At 32.9% G+C, this 23,571-nt stretch overlaps 1 protein-coding gene across 1 annotated transcript in view; it reads left to right on the plus strand.

Annotated features, from left to right (window-relative positions):
- Nucleotides 1–23,571, plus strand: part of LOC136339623 (Krueppel-like factor 13) — a 157,016-nt gene that overhangs the window by 15,813 nt on the left and 117,632 nt on the right. Inside the window, exon 2 of the mRNA XM_066283036.1 lies at nucleotides 1,435–2,091. Coding sequence (XP_066139133.1) covers nucleotides 1,461–2,091 — 631 coding nt within the window. The 5' untranslated portion in view covers nucleotides 1,435–1,460. The remainder of the gene's footprint in view (nucleotides 1–1,434; nucleotides 2,092–23,571) is intronic.

Raw genomic sequence — 23,571 nt, forward strand, 5'->3', positions numbered from 1 at the left:
GAACTTTCTGTAAATTATATTACCGATGGCAACAAATCACAAGAACACATCGTAAGCTCTGAATCAAACAATTCTCGCTGCGTAAAAGTTTCTTCAGAAATGAATGACCTAACTATCAAAAGCACTTCTAACGTACGTTACCAAGAACTCAATTTGAATTTTCCCATACGACAAAATTTCCATTATTCCTTCTGATGCAATATTCATACCTTAAAATAATAGTGCAAAAACGCCATTCAATTCTGTTCACTGCCAAGTTTATCACAAAGACGGGTCTTGCAGGCGTTGACGCCGTTCCGGCTGTGTTTTCAAAGACTTCTTTTTCATAAACGATTTCTCATGCCGGAATTTCCACGGGCAAAAGTTCCATATAATAGAGAAAGTTCCATCACAATGAACCTCTTACGAGACTCATTTTTTTAAAGGGCGTTCTTTTGGGTGTGGCACGGCAAGAATTCTGCACAGTGCGTTGAGTGATTAGGTAAATAGGCACAAGAAGAACGTAATTAGTGGGGTTGTGCGGTTTCGCCTTGTGTGCATCGGGCTTCATTCCGAATTCACTGTTTTAGCAGAAAAAAAAACATGGTTTACTATATTGCAAAAAATGCAAATATTTTATCCCCAGAAATTTTGCTTATATCGTTCCCCGATAGAAAAATTGAAGTTGCTTGTAGTATATATCATAAACTTACCTTCGAATGTTCCTCCATAAAAAACAACCCTTATTCTCGAAAGCTTCAGCGATAAAGCCCCCATAAACCTTATAAACGAACTATTGGACAGACCTGGTTGTGTGGGATTTTAGATTATGAATAGTTTCACCTAGAGACTTAGAACAATCCTACAAAGTTTATGGAACACAACCTAATCTCGAAAAATGTGCAAAAATTTGAAATAAATAAAATTAACTTACACATATATTGGATCCATTTGAGGCGAATTGTTAATTTAATTTTTTATTTTGCGTCAGAATAACGCCTCACGCACAAGTAACGAAGAGATGAGAATAACACTCACCACATTTTAAGAGTTCAGTTGAAAGCTCTGTTACACGTTTCGATGACAATCATTTTTAGAACCTAGAAAAAATATTATAAAAAATATAAACTAAGAAAACTAACGCGTATAGAATTACTATTATACAATAATACATTCCGTTATCGAGTGACGTTCCACCATTGTATCGGTGGATGTAAACACCATGCTACACTGTTACCGATTTCGTACTTGTTAGGACTCATCAGATGGTCATAGGTAAAAAACTTGGGATGGGGCTTTATCGCTTTGTTGAGAAAGAACAAAAACAAAAAATAACTTTTACCTTAGTAATAATCACTGCGGTTACTGTAATTTTTGTGATTAATATATTTTTAAGTAAATGGGATGTAGTGAAAAAAACGCAAAAAATTCACATTTTTCATTTCCATTTTCTAGACTCATGGATTAACAAATCAGACAGCATGGACGATATAAACTTCGCAGCACAATGCCTCGTTCAACTCTCCAACAGCAGATTTCAATTCAGCGCTCCTTTAGACCTCTCCTACAAAGAAAAATCCCTCGATCCCACCGAGAAACAAGACTTAAAATACACCTCTCCACTTGACACACCTACAGAAAACCAGTTTCCATCACTAGATGACTCTACAGACAATAACATCAAAAATCGTCTTTCCACGACCAAATCGTCTTCGTATATGGTCAGTAGGATTCTGACGGATTTGAAGCAAATCAAGCAAGAACCCGTGCCTGAAGTACCATCCGACTATCCAAAAAAAAGCAAGAAGAGAGATGTTGCCAAAGAGAAAAAGAGGTCTTCCAGTATTGATAAAGTTAAAAAGGAGAAGTTGGAAAGAGAGCGAAAGAAAGTGTCGGTAATGGCTTTGCATATAAACAGGAGTAAAATGGAGAAAAAGCTGAACTCAAGGGACAAAATTTTTGGGTCGAAAAAGATTTCCGTGGGACGCAGTGAGTCAAATAAAAGACACAGTGGACAGCTATCCAGGAAAGTGCACAAGTGCTCCTATGAAGGCTGCTATAAGTCTTATGGGAAAAGCAGTCATTTGAAAGCGCACCTAAGGACCCATACAGGTAAGCTTTATATTACTCCTTCCATATAGTGAGTGCCAAGAATTGCAGTTGAGAAACTTTAACTTTAACATAAAACCTTAAATCTCAGAAAATAATAGGTACTAGATTCCTATAATATCTAAATTATTTTATCGTTAAAGTGTTGAAATTTGATTTAATAAAAACTACCCCAATGATTGCTCTAAAAGGGTTGAAGATGATTAATGCTATTTTATAGATACTGTCTACCAAAATAGGGCACATTTAATTGCTTTTTTTATGCATTAACGTTTGTTAAAATTCTATTGTTCGATGCAGAGATTTATTTGGCTACAAAAATACGCCCAAAAAGCATAAAGCCCGCAAAAACTAGTCAAAATTACATAATTTCAAATTGCCCTTTACCAAGGTCATTTTTTTCTTTTTTATAAAATTTTAAATATTTGTTAATTTATTGAAAGTACTTGTCCATTAGATTCAACTAAAAATATTTCTTTTGATTATAATATGCTGAAGCAGTCAACAAAGTTCCTGCAAACAGACTATTTCAGCAATTGCGACAAAATTGGAGCAAATAACGTAGATTGAGATTTTCATAATCTTTGCTACGGTGCGAAGAAATCTACGGATTGTACGGTTGTAAGGGCATAACACTTTCAGTAAAGTAAAAAACTAATTGTTGACACTTGAATTAAACTTTTAGTAAAATCTGACTAAAACAAATACTTCTACTTTTACTGATAGTTGATGCTCCTGACGAATTTACGTTTAAACACCAACAATCTTGAAAGCGAGATTTGTAGTAACATGAAATAGTTTGAATTTTTTCATAAATTTCCAGAAATGTTGTAGAAACTTGTACACAAAGTTAAAAAAATGTTTTCACAGTTTTGAACACATTTGAATTTATTCATAATCTCGAGTAAAATTATTTTAGAATCTTGTTGAAAACATGCAATCTTTTTTATAATTTAGTCACAAATGGTCAGTGCAGTTCCTCATTTTGATTCAATTTCTGAGGGATCTCGGTGGACCAAAAATGTTTTCTACAAGTCTAAGAGCCTTAATTGATTTAATTTCCATATTTACAGAACAGAATTGTTCTAGAAACATTGTATTGGAAAATTGGCAAATAATTTCTTTGAATTGATAATTTTAGAGTTTTGTATGCCAAAATAATATAAATGGAACCCTACCAGCCATAGCCCCTCAGGCATTATTTTTAAAATGAAAATTTCAAACTGATTTTCCTAAAAGTATATATCTGACATTCGAATGGGTCGAAACTGTTTACAACCAGCGGGCATGGTTTTATTTTCGCAGCCCTTCACTCACTGGAAACGGGCCGTAAAGTTACAATAACGCCCGTCGCTCGTGGCAACAAACTAAAAAGTAAAAATAACGTCTGTTCATTTTTCAATTATAATATCATTCTCTTTCCACGTAGAAGATTAGAAAAATTCTACTGATTCATAAAATATTACATAAAGGCTCCAGTTTCTTGCCGGTCCTCGACCTTCAGCCATTTCTTCCTCTCTATTTATTTCAGCTTTATACACGTAACTCATTCTGCAGGTTCATTTTGATAATTTACCAATGGAAAACTAGTGAATGCTGTTTTGATAAATGTTAAGGTTATTTAACGTAAACTTATATAAATAGACCACTAGGGCTCATTCTATTTTTGTGCGCATTATGATTTTTGTTAAAAACATATTTTTCTATTTAAAAAATTACCAATTTTTTGCAATTTATTTTGAAAATTTTCTTTTGGAAATTTAGTTAATCGTTTTTTCCGATATTTTGAGTTTAGATTCAACAAAATTATACAAGTGGAGAACTAAACTGTACGCACAGACGTCCAAGTTTTTTAGTGTATACCATTGAAAAAAAAGGAACAAGCCATCTTATGAAATTTGGAATTAAGTACGTTAAAGTCATACAAAGGATTCACCATAGTTCCTGCAGTATTTGGAAAGTTATAGTTTATAACTCCATTGTTCTATAAAAAATATTTACTGTTGCCAAAAGCAATTTGAAGGAGTAGCACTGGGAAATTAGTGAAATAATTTCTTATAATTTTTTAGATTTGCATGTAGAAGATTTGTATGCAGATATACATATATGCTCCACTGCAGTAATCATAGACATTAATTTAACAAAGCGTTTTTCGAATTTAGTCTATATAGCCAACTAGAATTATTGCTTTATGGTGTAAAATACCTGACCAAAAGCTATTGTAATTCGGAAAAAATATGCCCCTGTATAAATGAGTCTTTAATTCCTGGAAACTAAAATCAACTTCAATGACATCGATATTATAACTTTTCCACGGTTGGGCAGTATACGATATTCTTAGGAAAGTTGAACTGAAAACGTAATTCAAGTTTGCTTTGATTAATAGCGACATGAACTTCGATACAGAAAGCACATTGCTACCGTTACGAGTTGCCAATTCTGGAATGTTTCCAGACCCTTTTACAAATCCAAGTTGCGAGTACTGTTGAAAATGGGAATTTGATATTTCCAGATTGAGTAACTTATGTTTCAAGGGGTTCCATACTTTAACTAATGAAGTATTTGACTTATGGCACACGTTTTGTGTTAGATGTGATGTGCGATTTGATAAATTGAGATAAAGCAGAGAGAATTTAATTTTTTTTTATTTTTATCCCTTGATTTTATGAAAGGAAAATGTTCATTTCTTAGCACGGCTCGAATTTTTGTCATTTCCTTAGGTACAGAAAATAGAAAGTTGTAAGAAACTTTCAAATTGAATTGTGTATTTTGGCTGTGATATTTCTTCGATGCTAGCTTCATTATAAGGGTTTTGAGGAGTACACCATGCACTCATAAATTTGTTATAAATGGTGATCATTGGTAAAAGGCCCTCGGTAGTCGGTGAACTATCAACTAAGTTATTGATTAAGATATTTATTATTTACCATCATATATCTGACGAACAGATGAAATTATTCCAAACATGCACTTGATATTTCAACGCCTACGACGTGTTTTCAATAATTACCTTTTATGTTATCTCGGAGAGTTTCTGAAATATTCAGATAAACGTGAAACTCTGAATTTTGAGTCATTTAATCATTTCGAAAGCCTTTTCTACTTTCAGTTCACAAAAATTCAGTTTTTTTAAATGACAGTCCCAAAAATTTTATGTACAGGGTGTTTCATTAACTGGGTTACGAAGCAATATCTCTGTGATGATTAGATACACCTGAAAATGTTTTGGGGACAAATTGTTTGGTGTGATGAAATACATTATGTGGTCACATTTTACTATTTTTACTACTTCTGGTTATATCGGAAGTCAATGTCAACTTTCTTATTTCAAATGGAACATCCTATATATTTTTGCATTTTTAGATTCCACCTATTAAAATGATTAAATAATGTTCAGGTTTCCCTATTCCTTGACCTTACGTATAAATGCCGTATAGGATTTTTGGCTGCATAGAGCTCATAAACATGCCTGTAATTTCGTGCACACTCTCTTAATACTGCTGATATGTCTACGGAATGATTAACCATTCTTAATCAAATCTGCAAATTTTAATATTCAGTAATAATAATTAAAAATGTCTTTGCTAGCTTCGAAATCAGTATTGATTTATGTATAACATATGAATCATCACAATATGCATTACTGGTGGGCATAACATCCTAGATAAATATAAAGTGTATGATTTCAGCATCGTTGGTCATTAAATATGTGATGTGGTATAATTGGTTATTATTTAATTGAACTACACTCTTTTGATGTAACACTTGATAGCAGTATATACACATTTCATAATTAATGCTCTTCCTGCAAATCGGAAAATATTCATGCGATAGTACGTTAAGTTATGTAAGAGCAACAAGATGGTGCATTAATACATTACGTTCGTTCTTGTAATGCGTTAGATATTTAATATGCTAACAAATTGATAGGAAGGGGACGTTCGACTCCCTGGCCATCAGGTTCACCTAACATTATTCCACTTGTTTTTTTAGGGAGTTTATTAGAAAAATTATTTATTCGAGGAAACCTACAACACATGCCGACATGCAACAAAGGATCCGTCAAGCTTGTGCTACCGTTATATCTAAAATGCTCGCAAATATGCAACGCACTTTCCATAACATAACATAAGAAACAAATATTTAGAAGTTAATTAAAATCATTTTGAATATTTGTAGCAATAAACATTTCATTACCAAATTGAAATTGTTTAAATTTGATATTGTTTTTTGAACATTCTGTGTAATATATATATTTTTTTAATCAGTCAGCTTAATATACCACGTATAATTAGCATGTAAACAAAATTTGAATTTGAAGTAGTAGAAAATTTGAAATTTTGCGAAAATTATGTTTTAACAAAATGTCAAAAAAAAAGGAAACGAAATTACAGGCATGCAACTATGCAGGCAAACTGGCGTGCAGCATTTAAACTTGAGATCTAGCTATAGAGAGATCTAATCATTATTTAATCATTTTTATGTGTGAAATTTCGAAATGCAAAAATATACAGGGTGTTCCATTTGACAAAAAAAAATTGACATTGACTTTGGGTATCACAGCAAGTGGTAAAAACATCCATCAAACCAAACAATTTGTCCTTAAAACATTTTCGAGTATCTTTAACCATAACGGAGATATTGTCTCTTAATGCATGTAACTCAGACATCCTGTATATAAATAAACAGTCTTTACTTCATCGGAAAATGACTATCGACCATACTGGCCTTTCTGTCCGTGGTACATATTCTTAACTTAGACCAAATATTATTAGAAACTAAATTTATGATCTCGATCTAGAAATGTCCCAACAGGGTGGTTGACGAAAAGAGAAAGTGGGATTGTCTTGTCTCTCTTGTTAAGCAAAGTGGTTTTAGTATTGTCGAGTTGTGCGGGATAATTTTTCTATTTCTTCTGCAGTTATACAAGTCTTTCAGTTATTTTTTTTATGTATGTGCGTCAGTATATTAATTGGTTGGGTGGGTTGCGTAACGGATTTTTGGGGTATTTTAATTTTGTAATTAGTCTTAATGCAATCGGTTATGTTGGTTAGATATATCATTTAATTTTTGTGTTGTCTTTACGTGTGTGTGTTATGACCTGTTTAGCAAGTTAATTTGTATACAGGGTATCCCAAATGTAGGTGCCAACCCTTTACAGCATAATCTACTTGCAAGAATAATACCAAAATGGTAAATAAACATATGTTCTGAAGAGTTCCGTAATAGACATACTACCCCTTGAAGGGGGCCCCTATTAAATTATTTTTGCTAAATAACACCTAAACTACTTATCATAAATGTACGAATTTTTCGTATACTCACAATTTTGACGTGCTCCATCCAAATATTTGATGAAAATATACTGTGACAAGTATATCAATGACAAGTACTCTCAGTGACAAGTATATGATGAACTGTCAATCATAGACTTGCCATTGAGAAGCTTTGGGTTACAAAAGCAGCTATATTTTTTAGTCTATGCAAATTTTATATTTCCTTGCTAAAAATACGCAAACCTAGAGTTTTTTACTTAAAAAAAGCTAGTTTTAAATAATATCTCTAACCGTTACTGTTTTTGACAAAAATGCAATTTTATGTTACGCATAGATTTGTTATTATATTCAGGTAAACACTGACGTAGGTCTTAAAATGAAAGCTAGTTGCTTAATATTTGACAGTTTGATATTTCTAGTAATTAGTTAAGTAACCTCTAGTTATCTAAATTTATTTTCGGGTGAATTTTACTTGAACGTTTACTTACATAAATGGTTTAGTTATTAATCGGTTTAGTTTCATTTTGTGTTCCGTAACTGTAGTTTGATAAAAATAACTAATTAGTATATAAAAATAACAAACTGTCAAATATTAAACAACTAGCTGTTATTCCGCAGCCTAGTTCAGTGTTTAACTGAAAGTAATTTAAAATATATGCAGAACATTAAAGTGCATTTTTCTCAAAAACGTTGACGGTTAGAGATTTTATTCAAGAGTACCTTTCATCAGTAAAAAACTCTAGTTTTACATAGTTTAAGCAAAAAAATATAAAATTCATATCCATTAAAAAAATATGGCTGTTTTGTAACAAAAATCTTGTTAATAACAGAACCTTACGATGAACTACTTTAATAAGATATTTTGGATTGAGTACGTAAAAATTGTAAGAATATCAAAATTTCGTACATTTAGATTAAATAACTTAGGAATTATTTAACAAAAATAATCTCAGTAAAACCTCCTTCAAGGGAACGCAGCTCCGTTAGGGGGCACTTCAAGATACATGTATGTTTATTTACCAATTTGGTGTTACTTTTATATGTCGATTACGCTGTTTAAGGGTTGGCACCTAATTAAGGGCACCCTATATTTTTGTTGCAGATTTATTGCTGATTTCTTTGTTTAGGTATGTTAATGTTGTTTCGTATATGTTTTGTAAACATTAATTTTTTTCGATTGTTATTCCCAGGTACTCTGTCATTCTTTGGTTCCTGTGAATCTATCTGTTATTATTGCTGGTGAAGCGGCTTTAATTTGATGGTTTGAAAATAGGACTTGGTTTTAGTGGTGTATAGTGTAAACTTTCATTTATAGAATCATGTTATTGTTTTGTCCGTGAGTGTCTGAAGTTTCTCCATGGTTTTCTCCGTCATTTTGTCACACACAGTAAGTGCAGTGTCGTCATTCTGTCTCTGTAATTAGTTTTCATGTGTTGTGCGATAAATTATCAAAACAGTAATCATACCAATTGTTGACTAGATTTCAATGAAATTTGTCAAATTTTGGATTTATCGACATGCTGAAAGCAATTTGAAAGTCTCCGGCGAACGCATCCGCTTTGCCTTTGTGTAATGTGCTGTTCCGTCTTCGATGATTATACCTAGTACAAAGTATGTTGATAAAATATATTTTTGCCCTGAGGTGAAGATTTTTTTATTTCTGAAATCAGATGTTTCTGCACATCTTCTATCGAAATTGATTAAGTATGAGCTGGGATGTTTATGTAGTTGTCGCTTTACTTTGCTCATGTCTGTTCAGGTTAGGTTTACTTCTTCGAGGATTTGGTGTGCGGAAGACCAAAATATTTTATTAAATATTATTTCGATAAATTGCTTCATATTAACATATTAGTTGTCCAATGACTTTTGTCACGAATTTACCAATGAAATTTAAATTAAACCTATTTTCTGATTATATATTCATTAAAACTGTATTTTATCCATAAATTATCCGTTTTTTTTTAAATTAAACGCTCCTCCCTGCATCAAATATAAATCCTGCACAACGTTCTCACAGTTCAATTATGGAAAATGTACACACATAATAGATGAATGGCAGAGGCATGCAATGGACAAAATTACTGTTAAAAGCATAAAACAGTATTCAATTGGACCACTGATTCCATATCGTAACAATGTCCTGTAATTCATCAATACGTTGCAGCATTAAATGCATTACAAGGACTAAGTAATTAAAACGAGTGCAGCAGTCAGAATTATAAATTTTCCTCTGATGCCAGTGACAATCGAAATTAATTGCATATTACAATTAGTTAATTTGGTGTGATTATTTTTGTGCAATTAACATCAATAATTAGAGGTTTTGTATAATAATGGTTAATTACCAATCAAATACCAAAATGAATATGAGGTAAATAGATGTATATAGTCAATGGATCCTACTTAAGAGTGAACTAATGACAGCGGTATACTTCACTTCACAACGTTAATTAAGGCGAGTGTTTCTAAGTGCTGATACTTCAGGCATTTCAGAGCAATTAATTGGGCAATGCTTTTTAAACTTTCTACCTCCGTTTCCGTTATCGCTCAGGAAATACATTCAGTGAGGCCACCATTAACGTAATGCAGATAATAAAAATGGCCAACATCCACTTCGACTCAGTCGAATAAAATGCGACCTCTGGATGTGGTCTGGCAACTAAAAATATCACATTACCATTTTTACGACAACTTTTTATTTTCGCACTTTCGGCCAAATATGCGATAAAACGAGCCAAACTGTTGTTGGAAATGTACGCCCTTAAATATTTAACAGGATCGTTTTCCATTGTAACCGTCCATTGAATGGGCAACGGTGGAATTAAATATAGTATCCAGATCACTTTCAGTGGGTTAAAGGAACAAAGGAACGAGTTTTAGGTGGTAAGTTTAGCTAGGAATCAGTTGACCCAGAAAAATTTCAAAATGAACCATCTATTTCGTTAATAGTACAATTATTACTGTATGTGCCTAGAATATTTTGTACTGTTAGTCGCGAGGAAAACGCTGTTTTCGCCCTTTGAAGCGAAAAAACTTATTGTACACTGGACACTCAATTATTAGAAAGGGAAATAATAGCACTCCCTTCCCTTGTAGCGTTAATTGTTATCATCTAAGATACCTAGATAAGATGTAATTTTCCCTTGACCAATGTCTTATCTGATCACTATATAAGAAGAGAAATAGTTCCTCCCTATTTGTAATATTGACTCGTTGGTGAGAGCAAATGCTGGAGAGACGAAGTCCTCTCTTAATAATTAAAAAGAAGAAATGACTAACTTTTCCTGCTGGGAAAAAACCTAACATAAATCAGCGGTATCGCTGGGCTCCAATTAGGCCCTAAAGACGTTGGAACAATCCCAATACACATCTGCTGCATCGCACCCCGCGATGCAGCACTTACCTTCATGTGCTTAAACCCGACCACGGTAATGGCACTGGTTCCTTGATTTATCGCTGTCCCAATTTATGGGGGGCACCAGATAAATCTGTCAAGGGAACCAGAGAGCCACATCTGGGCTTTGACCGTGGAGATTCTTGGGAAAAAACTTTCCACAAACTAGGGGGCGGAGTCGGTTGGGATTGGTCAAGATCTTATCATGGTGATCTCCCTCCAGCCCCACAATCCCTGGGACGCAAAAAATATAAGACTCCTTCAGGACATTAACTCCAAGACAGTTTTCGCGAACGCTCTCCTTCCCGTTTCTCGGATACCTCTCTAGCCCTGAACGCGGAACTCTATTCTCAACTCTCTCACATAACTTAACTCTAAAACAGTGCTCGCGAACTCTCTCTCTCTCCCGTATCTCGGATACTTCCCGATCCCTGAACGCGGAACTCTATCTCAAACCTCTCTCACAACATTAGCTCAAATCTCTGCTCAGTAACTCTTTTGTAAGTCACCCCTCAAGCTTTATACGTGAACTTTCTCAGATCTCGGGCAACCCAGTGCCGACTCTGTAAAATTGAAGTGTATATAAAGTTGTAGATCCGTAGTGTAAATTAGAGTGATATCTGTAAAGTAAATTCCTTAATTCGTGCTACGGAGTTTGTCTTCCCCGAACCCTTGAACCCCATTTACATCAATTGACGCATCAGCGTCTGGTCCTTCGAATTGCAACAACTCACACCAGCAAAATAGGAGATCCTTCTTCGGGTGCCTTGTGAGGCAGTCGATTCTGTTAGGCAGTGACTAAAAGCCCCTGGCCTGAACATTCCCCTTAGAGGGGCATTTATTTTTTTACACTTTCACAACGTTTTCTTTTCAGGAGAAACTGAAATGGAATATTTACTCCTAGGAATCAAAAAACGTTTCAATATCTTTGATTTAATCATTCATTGATATAAACAGATGAAAGAATGAAAACACTTTCGAATATTTCTGAATAATATTTTAAATTGTTCCTCAATTCATTCGGACGAATTACAATACTGTTAATAACATTGTTAATATCATTGTTGTTGTTTGAACCATTAAAAAAATATTCCATTATATTTCCTACAGTTTTAACACTTGATTTACATGTCATAAGAGAAGCAAACCTGAACCCTAACCTGAACTAACCTGAAACTTCGAAAACCAAAGTAGTTTTCTGTAGTTGTCTGAAAAATTTGTTTAGCCGTATATGTGAATCAAAACTCCGTATGGAGATGGACACATGATAATTTAAGAAAAAAGGTATTTTTTACGGAAATTCATCAAGAAAGTGTTAACTAAGATGTCTACTATTATTTTCTGCCAGAAAAATTGCTCGTGACATTAATTTACCTAGTTTTTCAATTCAATGTAGCTCAGAAGGTATCATTCTCTACACTGACACTTTTAATTACAAATGATTGATCCACATACTATATTTATTCGTATTTTTTTTATTAATAATAATAAAGCTGTGAACAGCGATATTATGTTTGGATTATTGACACTGTTCACAGCCCCAGCGCGCACTTTTCATTTTCATGATCGGAGCATCCTTCAAAAGAACGAATTCCCCACATTATTACCATTAACTTTCATTAATGAATAGGAATCATCAGGATCATCCAGTAGGAATTTAGTTATTTAATCTGAATTTAACACTATTTATTAGGCTTGTTTCGGTGGCGACCACTATTTTCCCTAATTTGGAAAATGTCACCATTTTGATATTGATGTATCATTTGTCCATTGTGAAAAAGGCATAGAGCCTCAGCACAGAGTACTTTATCTGAATAGTTGATGTCTGTAGTTGCTTCCATTGTTTAAAGGAATATGTTGGAAATACATTTTCTATGTAATTTTCGCGTAGTTATCTAAAACAATATCTCACATGAACATAATAAGAAACCTACATTTTGAAGTGTAGGAAATATGTATACCTCTAGATCAAAATGTGTTTTAATCCCTTAACAATTTGCTAAACTTCGCTGAGGGATTAAAAGAATTACATTAGTCCCTTGATATACCCAATAATGTACTATTATTGATATTGGGCATTGATTTATTTAAGCCATACGCTTTTCTCCTTTTTCTCTTTTTTCATTCTTTAAGGCTAAATGATGAATTTTTCATCGGTGTCAAAACTCAATAAAATATTTCAGTCTAATTTCTAGATACTTTTTCTTTAATAAGTTTCCGTCGTATATAGAACCAAGTTATTGGCGAAAGTAAACGCTGATTTTTCCTTTTATGTCATGGTTATTGGTAATATCCAAATCTATCTGAGGAAAAATCGCGCTATTTTTGTAAGGAATTTATTCTATGTTTTCTCGTTGAACAGTGAATTCCTCAAGTATATAAGTGAAATGTAGTATTCTGCATTTTTTTTCTAATAAAAGAGCTAATGATGACCGCTGCTATTAAATATATCTGTAGCTTAAACTTTAACAACGTTAAGCCCCTCTTTGACGAAAATGAGTCATTTATGTAAAGTGCATCAAAATAAAGTGCTATTTCATTTGCCATTTCAAGTATTCACGTATACGAATTAATAATAGCACTTAATAAATAATGTTAACTCTAAATTTATTTTCGAGCTAGAATATGAGTAAACTATATCATTTTGTATATTTTTCGTCTCTGTGGCCTTTCCCTATAATGTTTTAAATCCAGAGACTTAACTTTATTATTTCTAGATTTTAAGCTGTGATAACTTGGCTGTAGGAAAGTTAAAGTATCGATTTTATGTCTAAAATATATCCATAATTAGTTATTCATCGAATAAATATGAAATGTCAGATTTTATTATACAATATGTGTACACGTACGTGTAAAATACCTTGACAATACCTTAATGATCTGTTAAAAAATATTATATCCGTCTGTCAATATTGAATCATCAGTTCCGCAATAAACACATATGATACATGATTTAGGATTATAAATTCACCTGCTTTATTATACTATAGTCATAATGGATCAGTTTATGTCAGTACTCACATAAAAATGTAGATACTGACAAAATATTTTTTGAATGACGTGTAATTTGGAATGCATGCGTAATAAAAATATTTTTATTGCCTATGCATAAAAGGCGTTTTATGAACGCTGCAGCGTAGTAGAAATTCTTTAATCCCTTGCGTTTTTTCACATCCTCCACCACTATTCAGATATTTGCAGATATTTGAAAATGATTCCACATGCGTTTCTAGATATGTATGTACCGAATTATGCTAAAAATGAAGTTAATGATCTAACGGAATTAGAGAAACTAGTTTTTGTTTATCATAATTTCCTATCTACATATAGAGATGTATATTGGTAAGTCACGAAAAAAGTAAAATAAAGGGAAAATGGAGCCTGACTCCATAAAAAAATGTGTAATTTTAGGTCACAAATTGAGAAGTGTCTTTGTGAAGAATTCGACTAAAGTCATATTTTCCAAATTTTAACAGAAAATCTGAAAAAATGCAAACACTATGATTCAGAAAAAGATATTTTCAATTAACTTTGACACCCTGTACCTCCTAAATTATGTTGCACTTAGATTTTTTTTATGTTCAGAGACTTTACTGTCTTAGCGGATTGTCCTCCTTATTGGGATATTTGAATTAAATACTATTAGGGGTACAAATAAGTTTCCGCCGTTTAACAAAGCATGGTCCCACCAGAAGGTTATGCTGAAATTGCTAGATGTAAATCTTACTATCGCAAGTTTGATCAACTAGTAACAACATAACCTAGAAGTATTAGTGGTTTCGTATCAGCATCACATTTTTTTTTCTTGCAAAAATGTCAAGTTTTGTGCCGAATAAGCGTCATTTGCGGGAACTTTTGATTTACTTCTTTAATTTGAAGAAATCTGCAGCTGAGGCGCATCGATTGCTTGTAGAAGCATATGGTGAGGCTGCTTTGAGTGAGAGAAGTTGTCGTGAGTGGTTTCACAAGTTTAAAAACGGTGAGTTTAACGTGGAAGACAAAGGACGCAGTGGAAGGCCGAAAACGTACGAAGATACGGAATTGGAAGTGTTATTGGAGGAAGATTCGTCTCAAACACAAAAAGAACTTGCACTTACATTAGAAGTGACGCAACAAGCAATTTCACATCGTTTAAAAATGTTGGGAATGATTCAAAAACAAGGGAATTGGGTTCCTTATGAACTGAAACCCAGAGACGTCGAACGCCGATTTTGCATGAGTGAAATGCTGCTTGCCAGGCATAAAACAAAGGGTTTTTTGCATCGTGTAGTCATTGGGGATGAAAAATGGATCCATTATGATAACCCAAAGAAGAAGAAATCATGGGGTCCACCTGGCCATGTTTCAACATCAGTAGCCAAATCAAATATTCATGGCAAAAAACTCATGTTGTGTATTTGGTGGGATCAACTTGGTGTTGTATATTATGAGTTGCTCAAATCGAACGAAACTATTACTGGAACTCTCTACCGAACACAATTAATGAGATTGAGCCGAGCACTCAAGGAAAAACGCGCTCATTACTACTCTAGACATGACAAGATTATTCTCCTACATGATAATGCTCGTCCGCATGTTGCGGCACCGGTTAAAACCTATTTGGAAACACTTAATTGGGAAGTCCTACCCCACCCGCCATATTCACCAGACCTTGCCCCATCCGACTACCACTTGTTTCGATCAATGGCACACGGTCTGTCTGAGCAGCGCTTTACATCATATGAAGATACCAAAAATTGGGTCGATTCATGGATAGCTTCAAAAGATGAAGAGTTTTTTCGCCGTGGTATCCGAATGCTGCCAGAAAGATGGGAAAAAGTAGTGGCCGTTGATGGGCAATACTTTGAATAAAACGTAATATCCCGTTCTTTCACAATTAATTCCAATTTTTTTATAGAAAACGGCGGAAACTTATTTGTACCCCTAATATTTTTAATATTGATATAATAGACACGAATAAAACTTGAAGAACAACTGGAAGTGCCATCACTGAACGAAAATTTTGCAATTGAAAACATATAAATGAAGATTTTTGAATTTGTGAATTCGGGGTTGTTTAAAAATAACATTTTCAGATTTTTAAGTAACCTCAGTACAAAGAATTATTGATGAAAAATTTAATAATTTCGTGTTTTTTTTAAGGGAAGAGACCACACCAGCATATAAATTATTTTAATATCGTATTGGGTATCAAATCACGAAAAACGGTAATATAGTAAATATTGAACTTTCCTCTTGTAGTTTGCAAATTACTTCTTTGTCATTTGCCAAAAATGGTGTTTCTCCCTTATTTTCGGGAAGAACATTGAATTTTCCCCCTAGGAATGAATGTTGTTTTCTTTGCACTTGGCTATAAATTACTTAATTAAAAGTATTCCTTGCCTCACTTGTTCTGGAAACTGTTACTTTGAAGCTTCTTAATAAACATGTAATATATAACTTTTTCTGCAATATTTACGGCGAAAAAACTATTTTCCCTAGGGAAATTGAAATTGCTTTAGTTAAGCGGCGTGCATTGCATGTTTAACGGGAATAAAGATGCCAGTTTTCTTACTTGGTATTGGCAAAAAATATGTCTCAGTCTTCCTTGGTATAGAACGTAAATTGCTCTTTTTATTTCTTTTGTAATGTAAATCGTGATTAACAAAAAAGGAGTTTTTTTCGTGAAGATTCCTTCGAATCTTGGTTAAAGTACTATTTGTCGTACTTTGAGTACTTATCTATGTATTATACATCGCAAACTGTCATTATTATAGATGAATCACCTGGTCGAACACACTTTTCACATTATTATTTTTTCGAAATTAAAAGGACTAATACTGCACTTTAGATATCTAGGAAGAACTCAAAAGATATTCATCGTTAGACATAGTTCACATGTTTGTTCAGTACTTTTAGTCTCTTGAATCTTCTTTCCTGCTTATTTCATTCATCAATTCATCTCTAGATTTAATTTTATACATACCTTGGCTTCTCAGCAATTTGCGTCGTTATGCATCTTCTGCAACTCTGTATTTTCCAAATAATACGAAGCCGAAAGCTTCCAATATCTGTTAGTTCTGTTACGTTATACTGCAGTTGTTTTGCAGCCAGTTGGTATAAATGGCAATTCTTGTTATGACTCCAATAAAGCTTATGAGACTTCTGGTGTTATAAAACGTTACGACCTCGACTCTAAAGAAAGAAAATTCCGTATTATTGTCATTTAAGCAAAGTCATGCGCCCCATAAATAGTTTATAGAATGTTAGGTGTAACTGCAAGAAGATATAAAAGAAATATAATTTTATTAGTGATGTGGATGCGAGAAAACTACAATTTCTTGTTTGTGTGAGTAAGGTTTAGAACTTGAGGATATATGTAAGTAGTAGAACATAGGTCGTAATGCTATTTCATAATTTGTTTTCCAGTTAATGATTTTCGAAGACAAATATACAGAGTATTTCCTAAGCGTTCAGCACGACTTTAGGCGGATATTTCTTGAGTCAAAATAATGAAAAAATGTTCTATTGAAATATTTTCGGAATTGCTTAATTTCGAGAAAGAGAAGGTGTCGAAAAAATAACCTTTACAAATAGATTGGGTTCACGTATTTTCGGTGGTGATAGTCACTTTAAACAATTTTTGTAGATATTGAAACGTTAATTCCATTTATTTTTATATTTTGAGTCGTTTAGGTATCTGTAACAAATTGGAATTAAATTTTTATCTCGAAAACCAAGCAAGATGCAAAAAAATCAACGGAGAGAAAAGTCGTAATTTTAGTTGCTCTAATCGAAATAGTTTTGAAAAATGCAAAAATCTACCTGGCACTAATACTTTTGAGTAAAGTCCCCCGAAATTTTTGACACTTTGATATGTATAAAAGATACACCATAATAACAGTGGTATTAAACAATAAAAAATTATTTAAATTGCCTTATTTGTTTTTTTTATAACAAATAAACGATTTTTTTAATGTGGATACCTTGTATCTCGGAAAAGAAGCGAGTTCGGACAAATGCTTATGAAAATAATTTTTCTTATTTTGTCCTTATGAATATCTTTTTAAACCTGTTCTGTATTTATACTCATATTTTGTAACCACCATGAATATTTAAAGATTAACGATATTTCATTATGTTTCTATTATCTATCATCAAACGAACAATGCTCATTATCAAAAGTTGCGGGATAGATAAGCTAAGTGTCCCTGCAGCTTTGGTAATATAGTAATAGATTGGTTGTTTCTAAAAATTAAGCATCACTGACCCATTTCTTAAGTATCCAGGTATAAAGGAATATTCTTCAAGTATCTAAATAGACTATAGCGAATAAATTTCGATACACTTTAAATGGATTTTGAGATGTACTTGTTGGATATGGATATCTATTACCATAATTTAATCTCTAATATTAGATGGCATGCAATAAGAAAATTTCAAATTAATACGAAAGCCCAAAATGAATTTTTCCAATCTGGAAACTTCTCCTGCATTCAACTCCGTTTCATCCAATTAACTAACCTAACACCAATTTTCTCTTTAATTTACTTGAAGCCTGTTCCATATCACATTAAAACATTCTAAATTTCCAAATTTAATTTCAACTATTATTAGCCTTAAATTTGAAAATGGCCTCAAGCTGCCACGCGCATTAAGATTATAAATATAAATTAAATGCAACATACAAGTGGTGTGAGTGTTTGTAATAGTTAAGGGGCTTTGTGTGTTTCTAATTATTTTACCGCTATGGGAATGTTCCCAACTAATGCCAGTAACATTACTTCAAAGTTTGTTTCGACTGTTTCTGCTTGATAATCCCGTAAATTTGCAAGTACAGTCCAATGCGCAGTACTAGTAGCCCTTAATGGCTATTAGAGAGCAACATGAAATTGCCCTATAAGGAGGCCATTGAAATTAATATCCACAGTGATTTCAGTGGAGTATTTGCTACTTGTAAGTGATAATTGGGCAATAACTTTTTGAATTTTTTAGCTGAATGTCGATGTTCGTTATCTTTGAACCTATATGGCGTAAATTCGAGTTTTAGGGGTTATTTTTTCATTTTATATTGATGTTGTCAAATCAAATCAAGGAAATAGTAACTTTTTTTTGGGTTGTTTAATTATGGGATTGTGCAATTTTTTTCAATAAAATAAACAACTTCAAATATCCGAAATTTCAGTATAAATTTAAAAATGGTATTTCACAGAAAAAGTGCAGTGTTCGGTTAATTTCGTGCATGGAATGTCGAAAAGCCGTAACAATTTCGTCTCATTTTCTGTTCGTTCGGAAGGAATTTTTATCGTGTCGGAGCTAGAATCTCCTCGCATTTCACTATAACATTCTATGGAAATCCGCTTATGTAACTATTAAATAAGTATAAATGCAAGTCACATTAAGTATTGGGTTGTTCGATAATTAATGTCGTATTTTTTTATGTTTTTTCAAAGCGAATATACTTATATTAATAATAAATATTAATCAATTATGTAGTGGCCATCTTTGCGGATGACCTTTTGCCATCTTTCGGCAAGTTGGAAAATTCCGCGTTCGAAAAAGCCTTGATTTTTAGAAGTAAAAAATTGATTTAACTCATTTTTAACGGCTTGATCAGAATCGAAATTTTTACCATTCAAATGATTTTAAAGAGAACGAAACAAATAATAATCTGATGGCGCCAAGTCAGGACTATATGGTGGATGAGGTATCAGTTCCCAATTTAGTTCCAATAATTTTTGACGCGTTATTAAAGACGTATGGGGTCTAGCTTTATCATGATGGAACAGTACCCCTTTGCGATTGGCGAGTTCAGGACGTTTTCTTTTGATTTCTTCGTTCAATTTCGATAGCTGACGACAGTAAACATTCAAATCAATAGTTTGGTTTCTCGGAAGCAGTTCAAAATAAAGAATACCCTTGTAGTCCCACCACATAGATAGCAATATCTTCTTTTGGTGAATATTGGCTTTGGACGTCGATTGCGCAGGTTTATCTTGTTTGGTCCATGATCGTTTTCCGACTACGTTATCGTAGACAATCCATTTTTCATCACCCGTTATGATTCTTTTTAGAAGTTGGTCGTTTTGGTTACGATTCAGCAAAGAATCGCATATGTTAATGCGTTGAGTGAAGTGAATTTCCTTCAATTCGTGAGGAATTCACACATCCAATTTGCTAACGTAACTTTTTTAAATGCAGAGAAACAGTTGAATTCGATATGTTCAACTTCTCTGCTATCTTTCGAGTTGTCATACGCCGATTAGCTTCGATTAAGGTCATTATTTTATCGTTATCAATGGTGATTGGGCGTCCAGTGTGTGGTGCATTTTGGACATTAAAATTTCCGGAACGAAAGCGAGAAAACCAAGGCTGGCACTGGCGTTCGGTAAGGCAGTTCTCACCATAAACTTCACACAATTTCTTCTGAACTTGTACTGCACTTTTGCCCTTTCGAAAGTAAAATAATAAAATGTGTCGAAATTGCTCACTTTGATTGTCCATCTTCAACTTAAATTTTAAACAACTTCTTATTTACTAATCACGTTCAATTTTCGACCGAAAAAAGTCTAAAACATAACCTTTAAAATGGCATATAAAAATATAAGCGACGAGATCACTATTACTCGATATGTATAAATTAAGTCATCTATGAGACTAAAACGACATTAATTATCGAATGACCCAATATAAACTAAAATTTAAGAAATAGCACCGATGGTTATTTAATAGCAAGCAACTTAAAGTGTCAAACTCAAATATTTTCTGTATTTGAAGAGTCGTGATAAATGATGATAAATGATAGATTATAAATATTTTATGCCCCAGGGTTGCGAAGTTACATATTTTCATATTTGATTCACCTTTCGCAAAGACTGACTATTGAGTTTAGGCGATTCACCGTTATTGTTGTCAAAAACTCCCAAATAAAATAGCGAAATGGGTCTACATTTGCAATTTGTTACAAGTTCAAGTAAATGCGAATAGTGATCGCTTATGAGTTTACCCGCATTTCCCGGTTGGGCGTTAGCAATTTTTAAACTTAATCGAATTCTTGAGTAGAGCGTTAGTGATATTAGGAAGGATGATTTTTCTTAAAACAGTACTGATAGTAAATTTGAGCAAACAAATAGGCATCTCTGGGAAAAGTAATGTGTCAGATAAAGACAAGTTGAAAAATACTTTAAAATTATGTAATACTTAAATCTCCTTTCCATTTAAACTTTTAAAGGAACTGCTGTCTTAGCTAAGTGGTTGACATTTGTAGCATCGAAACGCTAACAAAAAGTGTATCAAGTAAAATACAAATTGAAGTGTTTAACAATTTTGGCAAAAATCAAATACCACGTAGGTACCCAATTTGTTTCAGTCAAAGTTACCACACGCGTACATATACACCTACAAGTTAAAATTTTTAAAACTTGCATTGGCTGTATTTCAGGAATAAAAGAAGATTGGAAAAACGCCGCAAAACCATTTTTATAATAAGTAGGGGGAACTAAAATCATGTATTTACTAATATGTTCCCGTCTACCCTCTAACTTTCAATCACCCCAATTTTTAAATTTTAAATGACTACCCCAACTTGTAATACCTTATTTTAAAGCTCTTTAAAAATGCTTTACGATCGTATTAACTAACATCCCATTTGTTCAAGCAGTTATCAAATTATTAAATTACAAAAAAAAAATACAATTACCTTTTATTTAATTAAGTGTTTAAAGAGGCTTCCGTTATTTTCTAGACGATTATAGAGCCTGTTTTCAAAATCCTAACGAATATTAACCTAAGTTTCCCTTAATGTAGCCTGGCATGCATGAATAATTTTTTATTGTAGTTTCTCACATGAATCAGGCCGCGTTATAAAAAGAAAATATTTTAAGGATATTCAAAAAAAATCAAGTGGATTTAGATTTGGAGACCTTGGTGGCCATTCTATAGCGCTTCGTCTGCCAATCCATTTATTTGAGTAATGGTCATACAACCATTGCCTAACCGGAACTACATAGTGACGAGGTGCACCATCGTGTTAAAAACATAAGAAATCCACTTAAAGACACATTCTTTGTATGTCAGCCTAGTTATCTAATTAGTGAATAATCAAAGGTTCAATGATATTTTTAATATTGTGCACTATTGTGGATAAAATAAAATAAATTGAACACCTTAATGACACTGATGCTCAAAGTTTCAAATATTATTAAATAATATTAGTCGAAACTTTTTTCATTGATCTCAGTAGGAAAACGAAGTGAAATAATAAAAGTTTAAAAGCAGAATTCTGGATAAAAAAAGTTAAATAATTTTGCTGGATACAAAAATTATAATATTAAAAATGTAAACAGTTCTAACTTCTTCAAAACTCATAAATAAACGATAAAAGTATTATTTTAAATATTAGGCGCTGCTTCAATACGATTAAGAAAAGTTACATTCTATTTTGTTTTTAATTTTATAAATTTAATAATTCAGTAACTGCTTGCGCAAATGTGATGTTAGTTAATACGACAGTAAAGTATTTTTAAAGCCCTTTAAAATAAGGTATTACAAGTGAAGGATTGCCATTTAAATTACAAAGTTGGGGTGGCAAGGGTTAGAGGGTGGACCCGGGTAGGTTAGAAAGTACATAATTTTGGTTTCCTCTACTTATTATAGAAACGGTGTAGAGGAAAATATTTTTTCATTCCTGTCATGTAGCCACTGCAAGTTTTTAAAATGTCATCCTGTATATTTGTATGTACATATGTGTTTGTGCATATCATATTACTATATTATATTCATTTCAGATTTAGAATGAACATAGATAAATGATATATGAAATAAAATAACGCTCTGAACAATTACTTTCAGGGGCCCAGGAGCTCTCGTATATGGTTATTGTAGCCAAACATCAACCTGATAAAATCTCATGTTGCGAAGTTACAAATTGTTATACTTGGTTAAATATGCCAGCGGACTTATCAAGCCTAGATGAAGTCAAAAGTACTTCAGCACATAACTTCCAAATAAAGAAACGAATTTGACTTATATTCTCATCATAATTAAATATTCTTCCTCTAAAATCCTTCGTTTTGGAGTTACAATTTTCAAAACCTAATGTAACTCTTGTAGAATTGCTTATTAAGTTTTGGTGATGAGTTCCTCGGCATGCTCGTAAGTTCCAAATGGTATGGCATGGTATGATAATATTTTCAAAGTTTTGAAGATCTTCATCATGAAGACACAACATGACTGAATATCAAATTTTTAGAAGCTTTCGTTTCAGAGCCATATATTATTAAATTGAATCTTTTAAATATTATCATAAAACAATGGTTATGATCCATTTCTCTGGTCCATAACTTGCAAATAAAGTAGCGAATTAAGCTAATGTTTTGAACGTATTAGAAGTCTCACGGGTGTTCACTATGATCAAATTTCCTTTCATTCCGGAGTTAGATATTTTTAAACTTGACTGGCTTCTCGAACATACTTATCTTTTCCTCGTGATGTCTCTTTCTCTCTAGTCTTGCCCAGAACCTTTAAATGAAATATTGAATTAGGCAATTTACTGCGAATTGTAAAATTTCTTCTCTACCTAAGATAAAATAAAAATTCTTGGCTCTGTTAAAAATGCCGCAGAATTTGTCTGAAATCTAAGGCGTATTTTGCAATTTCCTCCCTCGATAATCCAATCTTAAGAATGACGGAACTTCTAATTTTGTTTGGCTCCTAAGCCGGTTGCGAACAATTGAGTCTCCTTAAAATTTTTATAAGCTCGCTGAGGCTACAATATCGATCGCAGGGTGTGGATTTAAAATTAATTTAATAAAAAAAGTGATTAATAAACTAGAA

This window comes from Euwallacea fornicatus, chromosome 6 (genome assembly GCF_040115645.1).
Source record: "Euwallacea fornicatus isolate EFF26 chromosome 6, ASM4011564v1, whole genome shotgun sequence".
Taxonomy (NCBI): domain Eukaryota; kingdom Metazoa; phylum Arthropoda; class Insecta; order Coleoptera; family Curculionidae; genus Euwallacea; species Euwallacea fornicatus.